Genomic DNA, 20,740 nt, shown 5'->3' on the forward strand with positions numbered 1-20,740 from the left:
GACTCCTATCACTTACTCCTCTCCTACGGCGTTCCAAATGACACCCTATTCCCTATATAGTGCACCACTATTGACCAGAGCTCTATGTGCCCTGGTCAAAAGTAGTGCACTAAATAGGGAATAAGGTGTCATTTGGAATACTCAATCTGTGTGACAGTGACGGTGTACTGTGCAGTCAGTGGCTGGCTTAGCCCATGTTCTCTCCTCTCATTTCTCCTCCTGTTGAAAGGGACTAGGACCTCGTCAATGACCGTGACACTGAGTCTTTGAATACAGCTGACAGGATAGTGAGCTGATGACGGTGATCAAAGCAGCTCATTCTAAACCTTGAGGGAGTTGGGGGAAATATTTTGTCAGGTAGAGGTGGCTTTGCTGGTGTCTTAACTTAGAAATGAAGTATGTTGTCATTTCAGGGATAGAGGGCCATTTCAAAATGAATTTGGCTATTGGCCTTGTGAGCCTTCCATGCTGTGCCCATCTGTCATTCTCTGTGACCGTGGCACACTGTAGCCAGTGTTCCTGTGCCGCAATAGTTTTGTATTCATGTTTTAATTCATGTTTAGCATTACTACACCAGCGATGCGTCCCAAATGGCACCCTATTCCCTAGGCCGAAGTAAAGTAGGGACACAAGAGAGGTCAGACGGGTGAGTCGGCATGCAGCTGTCCTCGTGACCCAGAAGAAGCAGAGGATGTTCAGTGTGGTTGAGTCGTCACCGACAGGCCCTGTTCTGTTTGTCGTGGTGCCACAGGGAGCTGCTCTCTCAGCCGTGCAGTGTGACGCAACACAACCCCCCTGCTCGCGCTTTCCCTCTTTACTTTTGAGTCCCTCTCTACCGCTTTCCTTTGCCCTCCCCCCTATACACAGAATAAGTGGGTCACTAGTTCTAACACTTGACCTCACACGTCATGTCATTCACCACTCTACTACTGAGCAAGGGGAGGGGACACGAGGTCATATGTTACTCTACATTGGGTCAAAGTTAAACAAACACAGACATGACCTTCCTTAACAGAGCTAATGCCAAGTCTCGAATAGGAGACCCACACAGCCCACTCTCAGTCTGCCGAGCTCTGCTAGGTCAAATTCATTAGACACTAAAACGGAAGGAAACGGACTGAAACAGAGAGAATTCCACCTGAAATGTCCAATAAGTAATGCTCATTTTCCTTTCCATTGCAAAACATTGTTTGAATTAATGATTGTGACCCTGTCTTCTAGATGTCGCCTCCTCTCTCTACCCGATGTTACCTGTTGCCTGCTGACTGACTGACTGCCTGACCTTACTACAGGAAGGAAGCAACCAGAAACCAGCCATCCAGAGAGCGTGGCACTGGCAGTGTCACTACATTGCCTGTCAGGCAGACATTTGTATCCAGCTGTCACTCAAGGCCTCTTGTCAGCAATGTCATTTAAACCCGGAGAGGAATGACTGCAGCGCTGGTGGAAGGAGCGAGGGATGACTGCAGCGCTGGTGGAAGGATACGAACCGAGGGATGACTGCAGCGCTGGTGGAACCGAGGGATGACTGCAGCGCTGGTGGAAGGATACGAACCGAGGGATGACTGCAGCGCTGGTGGAAGGATACGAACCGAGGGGACTCCTGGTGGAAGGATACGAACCGAGGGATGACTGCAGCACTGGTGTACGAACCGAGGGATGACTGCAGCGCTGGTGGAAGGATACGAACCGAGGGATGACTGCAGCGCTGGTGGAAGGATACGAACCGAGGGATGGTCCTTCTGTAGCTCAGTTGGTAGAGCATGGCGCTTGTAACGCCAGGGTAGTGGGTTCGATTCCCGGGACCACCCATACGTAGAATGTATGCACACATGACTGTAAGTCGCTTTGGATAAAAGCGTCTGCTAAATGGCATATATATATGACTGCAGCGCTGGTGGAAGGATACGAACCGAGGGATGACTGTAGCGCTGGTGGAAGGATACGGACCGAGGGATGACTGCAGCGCTGGTGGAAGGATACGGACCGAGGGATGACTGTAGCGCTGGTGGAAGGATACGAACCGAGGGATGACTGCAGCGCTGGTGGAAGGATACGGACCGAGGGATGACTGCAGCGCTGGTGGAAGGATACGGACCGAGGGATGACTGCAGCGCTGGTGGAAGGATACGGACCGAGGGATGACTGCAGCGCTGGTGGAAGGATACGGACCGAGGGATGACTGCAGCGCTGGTGGAAGGATACGGACCGAGGGATGACTGCAGCGCTGGTGGAAGGATACGGACCGAGGGATGACTGCAGCGCTGGTGGAAGGATACGGACCGAGGGATGACTGCAGCGCTGGTGGAAGGATACGGACCGAGGGATGACTGTAGCGCTGGTGGAAGGATACGGACCGAGGGATGACTGCAGCGCTGGTGGAAGGATACGGACCGAGGGATGACTGCAGCGCTGGTGGAAGGATACGGACCGAGGGATGACTGCAGCGCTGGTGGAAGGATACGGACCGAGGGATGACTGCAGCGCTGGTGGAAGGATACGGACCGAGGGATGACTGCAGCGCTGGTGGAAGGATACGAACCGAGGGATGACTGTAGCGCTGGTGGAAGGATACGGACCGAGGGATGACTGCAGCGCTGGTGGAAGGATACGGACCGAGGGATGACTGCAGCGCTGGTGGAAGGATACGGACCGAGGGATGACTGCAGCGCTGGTGGAAGGATACGGACCGAGGGATGACTGCAGCGCTGGTGGAAGGATACGGACCGAGGTTTGACTGCAGCGCTGGTGGAAGGATACGGGCTACGGAGAGGGAAAGTGAGTCAGGGAGGTAGGGGGTATGTAGATGTCACGGTCACCTGTGAATTGGTATGGTAAACACTCACAACCAAACACACAAAAAAAATCAGCACCAAGCATCATATCACACAATGTCATGACCTTCAAGATGTTAACACACAGACTTGTTTACAATCATACGTTGCCTTTGCGTATGAAACCCACATTCTTAGACTGAGTATGAGAGAGAGGAAGGAAAAATGAATGCAGCGGCAACGGTTCGCTTTTCGTTGGAGGGAGCTCTGTCAGAGGTGATTGTGCACAAGGTCTAACTGGCTAATCCGTTTCCAACGCCTCTGTGCTTCCCAGCATGCTCGCTGTCGCTGCGCAGGAACCACTGCCGTGCCAGCCCCCACTCCATCCCCCCCTCAACCCCCCACCGCCTGGCTCAGAGATGTGCCGGAGGTGATATCACTGTCCCCCAGTGCAGCCTCAGTGGAGGCCAAGCCGGCTACATCACAGTCCTGCTGGGCCAGCCGCTTCTCACAGTAAATCCAGAAGGCCGTGAGGGGAGGCCCTTCAAACAAACAGCCAACCAACCAACTGCTGCTGGAGGAGCTGATGCACTGGGTGGGGTACAGCTGGCAGCTTCTGCAGGAAAGAAGTGGTAGGCTAAATTCTGTTGATTTGATTGTGATAAATTACAATGTTTCTTAATCATCAGAAAATTGTCACTGAAGAGTCCTGAAAAAAGCTATTGAGGAAGAACTCTACATCACCACATCCTCCCCATTGCAGCCCATTTTAACCACATCCTCCCCATAGCAGCCACATCCTCCCCATTGCAGCCCATTCTAACCACATCCTCCCAATTTCAGCACATTCTAACCACATCCTCCCCCCTTGCAGACCATTCTAACCACATCCACCCCATTGCAGCCCATTCTAACCACATCCTCCCCATTGCAGCCCATTCTAACCACATCCACCCCATTGCAGCCCATTCTAACCACATCCTCCCCATTGCAGCCCATTCTAACCACATCCTCCCCATTGCAGCCTATTCTAACCACATCCTCCCCCTTGCAGACCATTCTAACCACATCCTCCCCATCGCAGCCCATTCTAACCACATCCTCCCCATTGAAGCCCATTCTAACCACATCCTCCCCATCGCAGCCCATTCTAACCACATCCTCCCCATTGAAGCCCATTCTAATTATATCCTCCCCATTGCAGCCCATTCTAACCACATCCTCCCCATTGCAGCCCAATCTAATCACATCCTCCCCATCGCAGCCCATTCTAACCACATCCTCCCCATTGCAGCCCATTCTAACCACATCCTCCCCATTCTAACCACATCCTCCCCATTGCAGCCCATTGCAACCACATCCTCCCCATCGCAGCCCATTCTAACCACATCCTCCCCATTTTAGTCCATTCTAACCACATCCTCCCATTGCAGCCCATTCTAACCACATCCTCCCCATTCTAACCACATCCCATCGCAGCCCATTCTAACCACATCCTCCCCATTGCAGTCCATTCTAACCACATCCTCCCATTGCAGCCCATTCTAACCACATCCACCCCATTGCAGCCCATTCTAACCACATCCACCCCATTGCAGCCTATTCTAACCACATCCTCCCCATTGCAGCCCATTCTAACCACATCCTCCACCTTGCAGCCTATTCTAACCACATCATCCCCATTGTAGCCCATTCTAACCACATCCTCCCCATTGAAACCACATCCTCCCCATTGCAACCTATTCTAACCACATCCTCCCCATTGTAGCCTATTCTAACCACATCCTCCCCATTGCAGCCTATTCTAACCACATCCTCCCCATTGCAGCCTATTCTAACCACATCCTCCCCATTGCAGCCTATTCTAACCACATCCTCCCCATTGCAGCCTATTCTAACCACATCCTCCCCATTGCAGCCTATTCTAACCACATCCTCCCCCCTTGCAGACCATTCTAACCACATCCTCCCCATTGAAACCACATCATCCCCATTGCAGCCCATTCTAACCACATCCACCCCATTGAAACCACATCCTCCCCATTGCAGCCTATTCAAACCACATCCTCCCCATTGCAGCCCATTCTAACCACATCCTCCCATTGCAGCCCATTCTAACCACATCCTCCCCATTGAAACCACATCCTCCCCATTGCAGCCTACTCTAACCACATCCTCCCCATTGCAGCCCATTCTAACCACATCCTCCCCATTGAAACCACATCCTCCCCATTGCAGCCTATTCTAACCACATCCTCCCCATTGCACCCCATTCTAACCACATCCTCCCCATTGCAACCACATCCTCCCCATTGCAGCCTATTCTAACCACATCCTCCCCATTGTACCCCATTCTAACCACATCCTCCCCATTGCACCCCATTCTAACCACATCCACCCCATTCTAACCACATCCTCCCCATTGCAACCACAGCATCCCCATTGCAGCCACAGCCTCCCCATTGCAGCCACATCCTCCCCATTGCAGCCCATTCTAAAGTCAGTCAGACAAATAGAGCCAGAAACCAGGGGTTGGAGTGTGGTGAAAGCTACTAATTTCATCTCCGCCCCAAGAACAATATTGGGGCATGTACCACACAACGCAGCCTTCCCAAATTACCCACTCCCCCTCTCCCCACCCCCCCATCTGATGGAGATGGGGGTTTTCATGCTAAATAAGACAGCCCCATAATTACCTAGGGACTAGGCTTATTTATTGGATAGCTGGCATCTGCACAAGCCCCCCCCCCCCCACCCTTCTCTCTCTGTGGTGTGACGAGTGTGACGTTGAAAAAAGAAGAGAATACATCCCAAACCCAGACAACTAACCCTCCCATCCTTCTCCACAACCTTTTCTGACAAGAGGCAGGTTTTCTCTCTCGCTGCCTGTCAGATCTAAAGTCAACCACATTGCTGTCACTGGATCCAAAACACTGTTTAGAAGACATTTCTGTCCACCAGGGACACATGAATAGAGGGAAAACAACATTGCTCTTGCGGGCATGCTAAAGGTATTCATTAGCTCCCGCTGGTGTTGATACCATCATAAAAGTGAGACTAGCAACCTACCTGTGGGGGGAAAAGGAGAAACGTGCAGGGATCTACAGGCTCAATCTCACAGACTGACACATAGCGTTAGCATACAAAGGACTGGGATGCAGACAGGCCTGAACATCAGCCACATCACAAAAGACACTAAGGAGGAAGAGGATCAGCTCCAGCATCATGAGGAGAATAGTCTGTGGTGTGGGCTGGGGGACTTTGTGCTCAACAACACCACCTGCTGGACATGTGGAAAAACCACAGAGAGCTCTACTCTACTCGCAGTCAGTTAGATCTACTGCGAATACTACACAGGGGACTATCTCCCCGCACGTTCCCCATGTTTCAGGCCAGTTCAGACTAAAACATGATTGTTGGATATGTGAATATTGTAAGTCTAGAGTGTGGTACGTTCAGCCCAATACACTATTGGGAGCACACTGCCTGCCCTCTAGGCCACCTACAACACCAAGTGTCAAAGGAAGGCCAAGAAGATCATCAAGGACCTCAGCCACGGCCTGTTCTCCCATCCCTCAGACGCGGCAGTATAGGAGCAGACTGGCCAATAGCTTCTACCCCCAGACAACGGAACAGCCACCACTAGTCAGCTTTGAGGTCCAGATCTGAATTTGAGGGGTCTAGAGGATCCCCACCAGGCCTGAACAGTAAAACCCCATCGGTTGCAGCAGTCTGCAGGTTGGATGGAATCCCCTGCTGGGTCTACACTGCAGTTCATTTTCCACCGTCTACAAGCTCAATCTGACTGCTACATTTGGTTCCAAGTAATGTCTCCTCCGTTACCAAGTGACTGGCAGGATCCACATCTCCATTAATTCCTAAGCCAGATGTAGCAGGAGCCTCTGCTCTGTTCTTTATATCATAGATCCTGACAACAGTAGTCATAACACTGGACTACTAGTTGGTTGAAGCAGTCTCCTCCCCTGTACTGTAAGTTATAGAGAGAGACCCTGACACACCCACCTATTGCGGGACTGCAGAGCAGCACGCTTGGCCAGCAGGGAGGGCGGGTAGCGGGTAAAGAGGCAGTGGGCCTGGGTGATGAGCTCCTCGTAGGGCAGGTCCTGGGGGATCTTAGACAGGAGTTGGTGCACCATGGCCATGTCACACTCGGTTTGCTTCACCTCCTTCTCCCTGTGCAGGACGATCTACAAAGGAGACAGAATATTAGCATGCTCTGTCCGATTCAACCAATCAGTAGAGAGTGGTGACAATTCGTCTAGCTACATTCTGTTAAAACCCAATTAATACGTTTCAAATCGACATTAATAGTAGATCAACGTCTACCATGTACATCAGACTTACACACCAGACTGTGTTCTGATCCGGGAGATGTGCGGTGAGTAATGATTTTGGGTTTTGGCCGGGCACAGAGTCAAAGGGTTAAGCCCCCCGTACCTAGTAACCTGAGGAGGCAGGACGAACTACTGTGCCTAGTAACCTGAGGAGGCAGGACAAACTACTGTGCCTAGTAACCTGAGGAGGTAGGACAAGCTACTGTGCCTAGTAACCTGAAGAGTTAGGACGAACTACTGTGCCTAGTAACCTGAGGAGTTAGGACGAACTACTGTGCCTAGTAACCTGAGGAGGCAGGACGAACTACTGTACCTAGTAACCTGAGGAGTCAGGACGAACTACTGTGCCTAGTAACCTGAGGAGGTAGGACGAACTACTGTGCCTAGTAACCTGAGGAGTTAGGACGAACTACTGTGCCTAGTAACCTGAGGAGTTAGGACGAACTACTGTGCCTAGTAACCTGAGGAGTTAGGACGAACTACTGTGCCTAGTAACCTGAGGAGGCAGGACGAACTACTGTGCCTAGTAACCTGAGGAGTTAGGACGAACTACTGTGCCTAGTAACATGAGGAGGCAGGACGAACTACTGTACCTAGTAACCTGAGGAGTCAGGACGAACTACTGTGCCTAGTAACCTGAGGAGTTAGGACGAACTACTGTGCCTAGTAACATGAGGAGGCAGGACGAACTACTGTACCTACTAACCTGAGGAGTCAGGACGAACTACTGTGCCTAGTAACCTGAGGAGGCAGGACGAACTACTGTGCCTAGTAACCTGAGGAGGTAGGACGAACTACTGTGCCTAGTAACCTGAGGAGTTAGGACGAACTACTGTGCCTAGTAACCTGAGGAGTTAGGACGAACTACTGTGCCTAGTAACCTGAGGAGTTAGGACGAACTACTGTGCCTAGTAACCTGAGGAGGCAGGACGAACTACTGTGCCTAGTAACCTGAGGAGGCAGGACGAACTACTGTACCTAGTAACCTGAGGAGTCAGGACGAACTACTGTGCCTAGTAACCTGAGGAGGCAGGACGAACTACTGTACCTAGTAACCTGAGGAGGCAGGACGAACTACTGTGCCTAGTAACCTGAGGAGTTAGGACGAACTACTGTGCCTAGTAACCTGAGGAGGCAGGACGAACTACTGTACCTAGTAACCTGAGGAGGCAGGACGAACTACTGTGCCTAGTAACCTGAGGAGGCAGGACGAACTACTGTGCCTAGTAACCTGAGGAGGCAGGACGAACTACTGTGCCTAGTAACCTGAGGAGGCAGGACGAACTACTGTGCCTAGTAACCTGAGGAGGCAGGACGAACAACATTTCCTGACTGCTTTGTATCCCGACTTCAAAAGGCCTCAGGCCCCTTTGGTTTGCATGCAGCTCCAATATCTAGCAGGGGATAGGCTTATGGAAGGAGAAGAAAGGGGCCATTTAAAGCAATCTGGCACAAACACAACTAGTCCTCCACACCAAACCTCTGGTGAGTTCATTACAGTTGTTTAATTAACTGGTCTAGCTACAACAAAGTGCCCTGGATTCCTGTGCTTGCTTGTGTGAGTGTGTGTGTGAGAGTGTGTGTGAGTGAGTGTGTGTGTATGAGTGTGTATGAGTGTGTGTGAGTGTGTGTGTGAGTGTGTGAGTGTGTGTGAGTGTGTGTGAGTGTGTGAGAGTGTGTGTGAGTGTGTGAGTGTGTGTGTATGAGTGAGTGTGTGTGTGAGTGTGTGTGAGTGTGTGTGTGTGAGTGTGTGTGTGAGTGTGTGTGAGTGTGTGTGAGTGTGTGTGTGTGAGTGTGTGTGTGTGTGTGTGTGTGAGTGTGTGAGTGTGTGTGAGTGTGTGTGAGTGTGTGTGAGTGTGTATGAGTGAGTGTGTGTGTGAGTGTGTGTGAGTGTGTATGAGTGAGTGTGTGTGTGAGTGTGTGTGAGTGTGTATGAGTGAGTGTGTGTGTGAGTGTGTGTGAGTGTGTGTGAGTGTGTGTGAGTGAGTGTGTGTGTGAGTGTGTGTGAGTGTGTATGAGTGAGTGTGTGTGTGAGTGTGTGTGTGTGAGTGTGTGTGAGTGAGTGTGTGTGTGTGAGTGTGTATGAGTGAGTGTGTGAGTGAGTGTGTGTGAGTGTGTGTGAGTGAGTGTGTGAGTGTGAGTGTGTATGAGTGAGTGTGAGTGTGAGTGTGAGTGTGTGTGTAAAAAGATAAATCCTTGCCTTTTCTTTTTGAAAAACTTGTTTGCTTTTGCTGCTGACATGTAGTCAAAAAACAACTCCATTTACAAAGCGCAGAGCGAGAAAGACACATTTGAAGTTTGGCGAGATATCACTTCCTCAATACCATCTAATGAGTGGACTATTTTTGTGGACTATTTTTTATTTATTTTTGTCCATTAGTGACCACTGTCCTATACACTGACAGGACAAAACATTAAGAACACCTGCTCTTTCCATGACAGACTCGCCAGGTGAATCCATGTGAAAGAGATGATCCCTTACTGATGTCACTTGTTAAATCCACTTCAAATCAGTGTAGATGAAGGGGATGAGACAGGTTAAAGAAGGATTTTTAAGCATTGAGATAATTTAGACATGAATTGTGTATGTGTGCCATTCGGAGGGTGAATGGGCAAGACAAATTACGTGCCTTTGAACAGGGTATGGTAGTAGATTCCAGGCACACCGGTTGGAGTGTGTCAAGAACTGCAAAGCTGTTGGGTTTTTCACACACAACAGTTTCCCATGTGTATCAAAAATGGTCCACCATCCAAACGACATCCAGCCAACTTGACACAACTGTGGGAAGCATTGGAGTCAACATGGGCCAGCATCCCTGTGAAACGCTTTGTAGAGTCCATGCCCTGACGAATTAAGGCTGTTCAGAGGACAAAAGGGGGTGCAACTCAATGTTTTGTATACTCAGTGTAAATAAGAGATGCATCTCAGAATTCACCTCAGATAGTATTTTGGGCATGGAATAGTCACTTACAGAAAATACACACGGCCCCAAAAATATGTTCAGCAGACAACTTGGAAGCACACAGGTGCAGGTACAGAGTAAGGTAGAAGAAACATGTCCATTCCTCACAAAAATGCACAACAACATATCCATTCTATAGTATTCTATTACTATAAAACAGAGGTCACAGTTAAAATGGTGGTTCTTACCACGGCAGCGAAGTAGATGGCCATCAGGGGGTGTGAAGCCAGGAAGAAGTCATAGAGCCTGAGAACGTGACGGAACTCAGACAGGACATGGCCGTACCATGTGATGAGCCAGCTCAGAGCAAAGATGGTGCCCACCTCGGCCCTGCAGCAAAACACATGAGGCAGTTATACAGTTATACATTTTTTGATAATGTGACAGGCCAGAGGTACGCTATACATACACACAAACATACGTGGACACCCCTTCAAATTAGTGGATTTGGCTATTTCAGCCGCACCCATTGCTGACTGGTGTATAAAATCGAGCACCCAGTCATGCAATCTCCATAGACAAACATTGGCAGTAGAATGGCCTTACTGAAGAACTTTCAACGTGGCACCGTCATAGGGTGCCACCTTTCCAACAAGTCAGTTCGTCAAATTTCTGCCCTGCTAGAGCTACCCCGGTCAATTGTAAGGGCTGTCATTCTAAAGTGGAACCGTCTAACCGAGTGCTGAAGCGTGTAGCACGTAAAAACCGTCTGTCCTTGGTTGCAACACTCACTACCAAGTTCCAAACTGCCTCTGGAAACAACGTCAGCACAAGAACTGTTCGTCGGGAGCTTCCTGAAATGGGTTTCCATGGCCGAGCAGCCGCACACAAGCCTAAAATCACCATGCGCAATGCCAAGCGTCGGCTGGAGTGATGTAAAGCTCGCTGCCATTGGACTCTGGAGCAGTGGAAACACGTTCTCTGGAGTGATGCATCATACTTCACCATCTGGCAGTCCGACGGACAAATCTGTGTTTGGCGGATGCCAGGAGAACACTACCTGCCCCAATGCATAGTGCCGACTGTAAAGTTTGGTGGAGGAGGATTAATGGTCTGGGGCTGTTTTTCATGGTTCGTGCTTGGGCCCTTAGTTCTAATGAAGGCAAATCTTAACACTACAGCATACAATGACATTCTAGATGATTCTGTGCTTCCAACATTGTGCCAACAGTTTGGGGAAGGCCCTTTCCTGTTTCAGCATGACATTGCCCCTGTTAACAAAGCGAGGTCCATACAGAAATGGCTTGTCGAGATCCGTGTGGAAGAACTTCACTGGGCTGCAGAGCCCTGACCTCAAACCCATCCCTGCAGCAATGTTTCAACATCTAGTGGAAAGCCTTCCCATAAGAGTGGAGGCTGTTATAGCAGCAAAAGGAGGGTCCAACTCCATATTAATGCCCATGACTTTGGAATTAGATGTTTGAGGAGCAGGTGTCCACATACATTTTTGGTCATGTATTGTGGTCATGTAGTGTAGTCAATGGTAGAGGAAAGATGGAGGAGAGAGTGTGCTGAAATAGCAGTGGGCTGAATTCCAACCCATGCTGCAGTGATATTTTCCAGAGGCAGCAGCTTCGAACGCCAGACCGGCCTAGGCCATGTGAACAAGTCAAGAGAATTCAAAAGTACATCGTCACAGAGTCTCAATACACTTTACAAGAGGGAATAAACAGCAACAACATCGCTCAACCTCTCATTATGAAAAGCAACATCGACAGCTAATTTGTACACTGGCTAATTAAAAAACACCAGTTGACATCTCACTAGCTGATGTCACAGGAGGTTGGGGATGATGGGTTCGTTGTTAATGGCTGGAGGGGAATTACTGGAATGGTATTGAATACTTTCCATGTGTTTGATGCCATCACATATGTTCTGTTCCAGCCATTATTATGAGTTGTCCTCCCCTCAGCAGCCTCCACTGGTTGATGCACAGAAAAATCCAATCTCCTCCTCCTGCTGGGGGCAGCCCAGCACTTATCCTGTATTTGCCTCCAAAGTAAAACAAAGGCTCTGGTCAAAAGTAGCACTATATAGGAAATGGTTTCCATGGAAATAGGGTGCCATTTGAGACGCAGCGATGCCAGCTTCTGTGAGTAAGGACGGTCACACACTGATGATGTAATTATAGACTACAGAGAGCCCAGTCCTAAAGGCAAGGCATTAGGCATGGTTCACTACAGAAGCCCTTTGGACTGCACTTCTTAATGCAGCTCTATTTTAGGAGCCAAAAATGGCTCTGGGGTGATTGCACGCCAGCGGGAGATGAAAAATATTTTGGTATCTCAGATTGTTCTGGCAATTCGCACATAGGAACTTCATGCTTTTTACTTTTTAATGTCTTAAAATGAACGAATTCACACAAAAAAAGGGTAGATATATTTGTAATGTTGAATAAATGTGTGATATGTTTTATTTCAGAATCTAGACATACTCCATATTGTATGGCACACTATAAGGAGGATAATGACAGCAAGATGTATGGTTCATCATGTACGGTTCACAGATCATAGGCTCTTACATAACACGTCTAAAAAAAGGCTTAAAATGTCTGCTTTCATCAGATTTCTCTCAGAAATGGTTGGTGATACAAAATGTAAAAAGCATTTTAAAACATCCTTCCCTCTCAATGAAGTTTATTATATGAAAATTGCCAGAACAAATCGGAGATACCCCCCAAAAACATTCTGCTGGCGTGGAACGATCCTTTTCCAAATGGTTATTTCTGGGCTTGGCAGGAGAACAACTCATTGTTGAGTGCGGCTCATTTAAATCCCCTGTGTCTAACATCCATAAGCAGCCCTATAGCCAACTTAACATTTAGGATGGAAACCACAACAGCAACAATCATTACGTTGTCAAATGTCTTGCCTCTATAAACCTTTCATTTAGTTAAAATTAAGTAATGCCTACTTATAAAAACTAGGCTAAAGAACTGTTCTAACATCAAATACTTCTTTGGGTAGCCTAAAAGCAGTGGCAGCAGGGCCAGACAGAGCACACCAAACCTGTGGGCTTCTGTCTCAAATAGTAACTTATTTTCTAGGTAGGGCACTAGCCTACCGTACTTTTGACCAGGACCCATAGAGCTCTGGTCAAAAGTAGTACACTATATAGGGAGATAGGGTGCAATCTAGGGTACAATCTGGGATGCAGCCTTCTGCTCGTGGCCTTACACTACGCTAGGCTACAGTGACCAGAACAGAGACAGTAGGCTAGAAACCTCCCTCCCGCCAGCCCGTGTCCCAAGATGCACCCATATTCAATATTTATCACTAGATCCTCCTATTCTCTACATTTTACAAGGGGCCACTATCAAAAATAACTTTATTTTCTATCAGGGCCTGGGGACGCTCTGCACGCAACAGAGAAAGAGGGAGGGGGAGTGAGTGAGTGAGTGAGTGAGTGAGTGAGTGAGTGAGTGAGTGAGTAACTCAACACTAGAGGTTTATGTGATACAGGTTACTCCATAAAAATCCAACACAACACCCAGGACACAAATAAGACGAGGACAATATCAAGTACTGTGGTAGTGTGTGTTAGTACACCAAACACTGGGGTTTTAAGAGGGTTACAGGCACACTTTGACTAGCATTCAAATAAAACACAGCTTCAGGTTTTGAGTCAAAACATTGATCCTTGTCTGCCGCCTTTACATTTCCTCTGAGCTGGATGAAAAACATGTCTAGCGTGCGAAAACAGAAGTCCTCAACCATAGCTCATTGCGACTTGCCAGCACAACAGTCATATTGACGCTGAAAAAACCTTAAGATGGTTGACAATCAAAGACGTGACATTGACAGAACACAGTGACAGCACAGGGGAAGGCGGTGGAATCCTTTGACTGGCTGACAGCTAGCTGTGGAGACAGGAAACCAGGGCCCGTTCTTAACTCAGTCTTCCCAATTAAATCCCACTGTGCTACACGTGCTTGTCAGACCATCAATTATACAAACACATCAAATAAATAAGAAATCCAGTCTTTTCTCATTCTCTAGCCCTCTGTTCTGTTGTCTCATAATAACTACACACACTGATGGCAAGGCAGGTAGAGACGGATTGATTTTACTCTATCCTATTGATTACTTCTATCTCTCTCAGTTTGACTCGATTGTAATTAATATCCTGGCTGCGACAACCTGCCTTTCCAAGACAAAAATGTGCACTCTACTGCCCCCTTCAGGATAGAAGAGTGGGAAGCATGGCCGGTATTATCATAAAGCATCTCAGAGTATGAATGCTGATCTAGGATAGGTTTTGCTTTTTGGATAATAATGAATACAATTACATGAACATGGGAGAACTGATCCTAGATCAGTATTCTACTTTGAGCGCCTTCATGAATATGGGCGCCGATCATTAGGTCGCAACTGCAAATATAAAAACAAATTTTGCTGATAGAAAATATATTTTCACAAGGCAATAAGGTAAAACATCTGAGAGATTGTTCTTTAACACATAATAAAACAAAATACATTCCACTGGTAGCAACTGAAAAAAACGTCAAAACTTTAGCTCATGAATCCAAGTTTGAAGTTGGGGAAAACTGGTAGAATTACTTCAAAGTGAAGGTGTATTCCTTGCAGCCTTGCCTTGCTTGTCATATACCATTCAAACCTGCTATCTGATCTTTTCTCAAAAAATCTGGGAAACTGGATTTCCAAGGACACAAGTAAACACATACACACATTTTTTAAATAAATAAATAAAAATATATATCCAGTCAAAAGTTTTAGAACACCTACTCATTCAAGGGTTTTTCTTAATTTTTACTATTTTCTACATTGTCAAATAATAGTGAAGACATCAAAACTATGAAATATCACATTTGGAATCCTGTAGTAACCAAAAAAAGTGTTAAAGAAATCAAAATATATTTTATATTTGAGATTCTTAAATAGCCACACTTTGCCTTGATGACAGCTTTTCACACTCTTGGCATTCTTTCAAGCAGCTTCACCTGGAATGCTTTTCCAACAGTCTTGAAGGAGTTCCCATATATGCTGAGCACTTGTTGGCTGCTTTTCCTTCACCCCCCCGTCCGACTCATTCCAAACCATCTCAATGTAGTATAGGTAAGGGGGGTCGTGGAGGCCAGGTCATTTGATAGAGCTCTCCATCACTCTCCTTCTTGGTAAAATAGTCCTTACACAGCCTGGAGGTGTGTTGGGTCATTGTCCTGTTGAAAAATAAATGATAGTCCCACTAAGCCCAAACCAGATGGGATGACGTATCGCTGCAGAATGCTGTGGTAGCCATGCTGGTTAAGTGTGCCTTGAATTCTAAATAAATCACAGACAGTGTCACCAGCAAAGCACCCCCACACTATAACACCTTCTCCTCCATGCTTTACAGTGGGAAATACACATGTGGAGATCATCTGTTCACCCACACAGCGTCTCAGAAAAGACATGGAAAAAATCTCCAATTTGGACTCATCAGAGCAAAGGACAAATTTCCACCAGTCTAATGTCCAATGCAAAGATTTCTTGGCCCAAACAAGTCTTTTCTTCTAATTGGTGTCCTTTAGTAGTGGTTTCTTTGCAGCAATTCAATGAAGGCCTGATTCACGCCAACATCAGTGACAGGCAGCTGAGTGTGCAAAGCTTTGCCAACGCCAAGATCAGTGACAGGCAGCTGAGTGTGCAAAGCTTTGCCAACGCCAAGATCAGTGACAGGCAGCTGAGTGTGCAAAGCTTTGCCAACGCCAAGATCAGTGACAGGCAGCTGAGTGTGCAAAGCTTCGCCAACGCCAAGATCAGTGACAGGCAGCTGAGTGTGCAAAGCTTTGCCAACGCCAAGATCAGTGACAGGCAGCTGAGTGTGCAAAGCTTTGCCAACGCCAAGATCAGTGACAGGCAGCTGAGTGTGCAAAGCTGTCATCCAGGCAAAGGGTGGCTACTTTGAAGAATCTCAAATATAAAATATATTTTGATATGTTTAACACTTTTTTGGATACTACATGATTCCATATGTGTTATTTCATAGTTTTGACGTCTTCACTAAAATTCTACAATGTAGAAAATAGTAAAAATAAAGAAAAACCCTTGAATGAGTAGGTGTTCTAAAACTTGTGACCGGTATATATATATATATATATATATATATATATATTTTACTATCACATACACAAGATAGGTTTCACCCAACCTCTGATGTGTGGATTATTATATTTATTTATTTTGTATTTATTTATTTAACCTTTATTTAACTAGGCAAGTCAGTTATGAACAAATTCTTATTAACAATGATGGCCTACCAAAAGGCAAAAGGCCTTCTGCAGGGACAGGAGGTGGGATTAAAAATACAATTAAAAAATAAATTAAATATAAATACAGGACAAAACACACATCACGACAAGAGAGACAACACTACATAAAGAGATACCTAAGACAACAACAAAGCAAGGCAGTAACTCATGACCTGAACCACCTACTGAGATGTGCCTTTTGTTTAGTAAATCAGATGATACTATGAGGTGCTAGGGAGGCTGGATTGGGTCTTTAACTCTTTAACAAATCCACGCAAAAAAAACTAAGAATTACCTCAGCATGAATTCATGTAGCTGTGGATCAACTTGCTCCAGTATTGGCATTAGGTAGTTCAGTATGTGCTTGGTGCTGTCCATGGTAGGATCCATGAAATCCCTGCAGGAGCATGTGGCCATGATGGACACAGAGAAGGGAAGCCATCTTTGTTATGTTAAAATGTTAAAACAAGGGGTATAATACGAGAACAGGGTCGCAATATTCTTTTGAAATCTTTCCAATACTTGTCAAATAAAAATAAAATAATGTTTCATGCGTCGTAAAACAACAGACTAACAGTAAAAATCTGTGTTTGATTGAGCTTGCCTGGCGCAAGGAAACCAATGGAATAGTCAGAAAATTGCCACGCCCACCCATCTGGCACTGCAGTCAGGCTCAAGCAAAATCTCACAGTAGTTGAAAGATTTCAATTACTATTTCAAATCAGGCCTGGGCTATTATTTATTTATAAAGAGTCTCATAGTAAGTGACCTAATATAGGATCAGATTTACCTTTAATAATGAATAACATTATACTGTGTATGGGCAGGGGGGGGACCTGATCCTAGATCAGTAACAACAGCAATAACCCTCATAATGAATAACAGTATACTCTATTATTGGCAGGGGGGGGCAGATCCGATCCTAGATCAGTAACAGCCATAACCCTCGTAATGTATAAGATTATATACAGTATGGGCAGGTGGGGACCAGATCTGATCCTAGATCAGTAACAACAGCAATAACCCTCATATCTACCTGAGGTGGTGATTGGAAAGGGTCTCCACCATAGCAATGGCCATGCGCTCTCCAACCACCAGTAGGAAGGTGACCACGATGTCATGGTAACCCTGGTAGTAGTGTAACGCAGGGTTCTTCTGTAGGACAACCAGGATGATGTCGATCAGCTGTTCCTGTAGTACCTGCCTCTCGTCCACACGCATGCCTGGGGAGAGGAAAAGAAAACATGGCTGTATCTCAATACTGACTGGGGAGAGGAAAAGAAAACATGGCTGTATCTCAATACTGTTTGGGGAGAGGAAAAGAAAACATGGCTGTATCTCAATACTGTTTGGGGAGAGGAAAATAAAACATGGCTGTATCTCAATACTGACTGGGGAGAGGGGAAGAAAACATGGCTGTATCTCAATACTGACTGGGGAGAGGGGAAGAAAACATGGCTGTATCTCAATACTGCCTGGGGAGAGGAAAAGAAAACATGGCTGTATCTCAATACTGACTGGGGAGAGGGGAAGAAAACATGGCTGTATCTCAATACTGTTTGGGGAGAGGAAAAGAAAACATGGCTGTATCTCAATACTGACTGGGGAGAGGAAAAGAAAACATGGCTGTATCTCAATACTGACTGGGGAGAGGAAAAGAAAACATGGCTGTATCTCAATACTGTCTGGGGAGAGGAAAAGAAAACATGGCTGTATCTCAATACTGACTGGGGAGAGGGGAAGAAAACATGGCTGTATCTCAATACTGTTTGGGGAGAGGAAAAGAAAACATGGCTGTATCTCAATACTGACTGGGGAGAGGGGAAGAAAACATGGCTGTATCTCAATACTTCAGAAAAAAAAGGGGTAGGCGCAAACTCTATCGCTCTGATTCAATCCAGATATTAACAACCAACGTCTAGGCAGCAAACTGCAATCACTAGAGCTTCAGATACTTGTCTCAACCTCAGTGTCTCCATGCCTGTCAACAGTTTGCTTTCATCATTTAATTAACTTCAAGAACACTAGACACTGATACAAGCAGCCCATCTCTGGTAGACACAAGGACTGGATTGAAATCTGTTTCCATCATATTGGTTTTAGTTTTATTAATAAAGTCTCCTTCAATCAGTGGTCATGATGAAGAAAAGGAAATAAGGAAATGCTTAAGGAAGCCACTGAACAACAGTATTGAGATGCCCCCCAGTAAGGCCCTGAGTTAACTGACATTGGTCTGGAGGAGACCATGAAGTATCAGCTGACCCCTGATCATATCAAATGCACATACAGTGAGTGAGTAACTTCCATTCTATTTTATTCAATGGCAGCGAGTAAGTTGCCTCTAATCTAATCTAATGTATTATATTCTATTGTATTCTATGTCAGGCACAGTGAGTGAGTTACCTCTTGGGAAACGTTTCATGGACCTCCTGACATCAAGGAGCACCTGGTTGAAGTCCTTGTGGTTCTCTCGGATATCCTTGGCTGGAATCAAAACACATCTGCTTGGTGTCCACCCCCCTCCCAACCATTGGTTTCAGTTGAACATACAATATTCGTCAGTGCTACTGCCAAAGGCCTTGAATGTTGCCTGTGGGGTATTTACGTTGCACAGTTTTGAGGACTAAGGAGGAGTCAACGTTGATAGAAGTTAATGAAGGCTATATTCATTTAACATACATCAACAGACTAGATGCATGCTGACACAATGCAATGTCCAACTTGGCTCACATGGCGGTAAATTACTAAGGCGTCATTTAAAAAAACATTTTTACCTTTATTTAACTAGGCAAGTCAGTTAAGAACAAATTCTTATTTTCAATGACGGCCTAGGAACAGTGGGTTAACTGCCTGTTCAGGGGCAGAACGACAGATTTGTACCTTGTCAGCTGGGGGGTTTGAACTCACAACCTTCCGGTTACTAGTCCAACGCTCTAACCACGATGCTACCCTGCTGCCCCAGGGTAGCCTAGTGGGATAGTTTCTACAGCCATGTCTCAGGGCAATGGCCAACTGCAATAATGGGCATCCATATTCCTCACATGTAAATATCTCACTCACTTGGTTTAGCAGGCAAGTTATACACATTGACGCTGAGCAGCTTGGGCCAGACTTTCCTCCTGATCTCATCTGTAAGAAGGCCTCCCTCGCTGACGGCCGCCCTCCGCAGGGTCTCAATGTCCACAGGGTCACAGTTCAGGGCCTGGTGGATCTCCACCAGCTTCAGCTTTTTCCATGACTCATGCTCTGTTTGACAACAGAAAATATGAATTGAGATCATACATGTCATGCAATACGGTCTTGACTGTGGTCACGGTTTGCTTGGATGACAACCCCAGTATTTCTGGAGTACCACTGCTAGCAACGGCTCTTTGTCTATGCTGGTATGTTGAAATCACTTTTTGTTAGTCAACTCCTTCAACATAACGCTATTTAATTTCAATATGGAAGTTAAAAGTGCTTGCTTTTCACACTTATTACTGTTACTAATGTAAAATGTAGTGCATATAGTTAGCAATAGTATCCCACCAATCTATTGCAATCTTGCCTTGCTTCAACTGCAACTTTACTGACAGTAACTACTTTGATAGTAACTACTTAGTAACTACTTACTTTTTGCAGGTTGACATGTTTTGATAAAGAATGAGTGATTATGAATTCTAGAATGTGCATTTGTATTGCCATTAAGAATTATGGTTCATATGGATCAATCCCATCCAGGCTCTGCTCTGGGTCAATCGACGGTCACGTTTCTTTGTTGTTCCACGTAGCATGTCTGGCAGCTGGCCAGACCGAGGGAGGACTCGTACAGAGCTAGTTATATGAGAAGCTATGCATCTATTCAATTAACAACTGTACAACTATTCTCACCATGTACTATATGGGTAGATTATCTGCAATTTGGTAATGATTTAGTACTGATTGATTAAGTTTACCTCCATGTTGCTGTGCATTTCCATTCCCATTCACCCGGGCTCCTGTACCTTGCTGGTGTTTCCTTCCCTTTTTCATATCCTGTTAAAATGAATAGAGCATCAACAGTATATATGTTGTGCTATCGGCACTTGCAGAAATAAATTCAGCTTTAAAATAGTTTATCTAACGACAGAAAAATAGCAATTAAAACGAATTCAGAGCATGAGCTGTCATTTGTCAAACAGCTGTTCCTGTCCATCGGCACTTGTCCCAGGAAATCAACCGAAGTATTATTTTGAGGCGGGATTTATATTTTTATGTTATCTGATTGGCGAAAAGGGATCTCGTTCTAAAAATCTACGCATCTTAATGGCTTATTCACTGTCAATTGTAAATATATTAAGGCGGGCTCAATGCATTAGCATTTGTAGTTTTATGTTCTCACCGATTTCATCGTCTGTTAAGCAAATTCGTGTCTATGAG

General features: G+C 46.2%; 1 protein-coding gene across 1 annotated transcript in view; it reads right to left on the reverse strand.

Annotated features, from left to right (window-relative positions):
- Nucleotides 1-20,547, reverse strand: part of LOC118399651 (TBC1 domain family member 20-like) — a 23,594-nt gene extending 3,047 nt beyond the window's left edge. The window contains exons 1-7 of the mRNA XM_035795911.2: nucleotides 20,278-20,547; nucleotides 19,403-19,588; nucleotides 18,746-18,826; nucleotides 17,379-17,565; nucleotides 16,638-16,739; nucleotides 10,281-10,422; nucleotides 6,798-6,982 (exon numbers count right to left, since the gene is read on the reverse strand). Of these exons, the coding sequence (XP_035651804.1) occupies nucleotides 6,798-6,982; nucleotides 10,281-10,422; nucleotides 16,638-16,739; nucleotides 17,379-17,565; nucleotides 18,746-18,826; nucleotides 19,403-19,588; nucleotides 20,278-20,353 (959 nt within the window). The 5' untranslated portion in view covers nucleotides 20,354-20,547. The remainder of the gene's footprint in view (nucleotides 1-6,797; nucleotides 6,983-10,280; nucleotides 10,423-16,637; nucleotides 16,740-17,378; nucleotides 17,566-18,745; nucleotides 18,827-19,402; nucleotides 19,589-20,277) is intronic.
- Nucleotides 20,548-20,740: the final 193 nt, after the last annotated feature.

This window comes from Oncorhynchus keta, chromosome 20 (genome assembly GCF_023373465.1).
Source record: "Oncorhynchus keta strain PuntledgeMale-10-30-2019 chromosome 20, Oket_V2, whole genome shotgun sequence".
Lineage (NCBI taxonomy): Eukaryota > Metazoa > Chordata > Actinopteri > Salmoniformes > Salmonidae > Oncorhynchus > Oncorhynchus keta.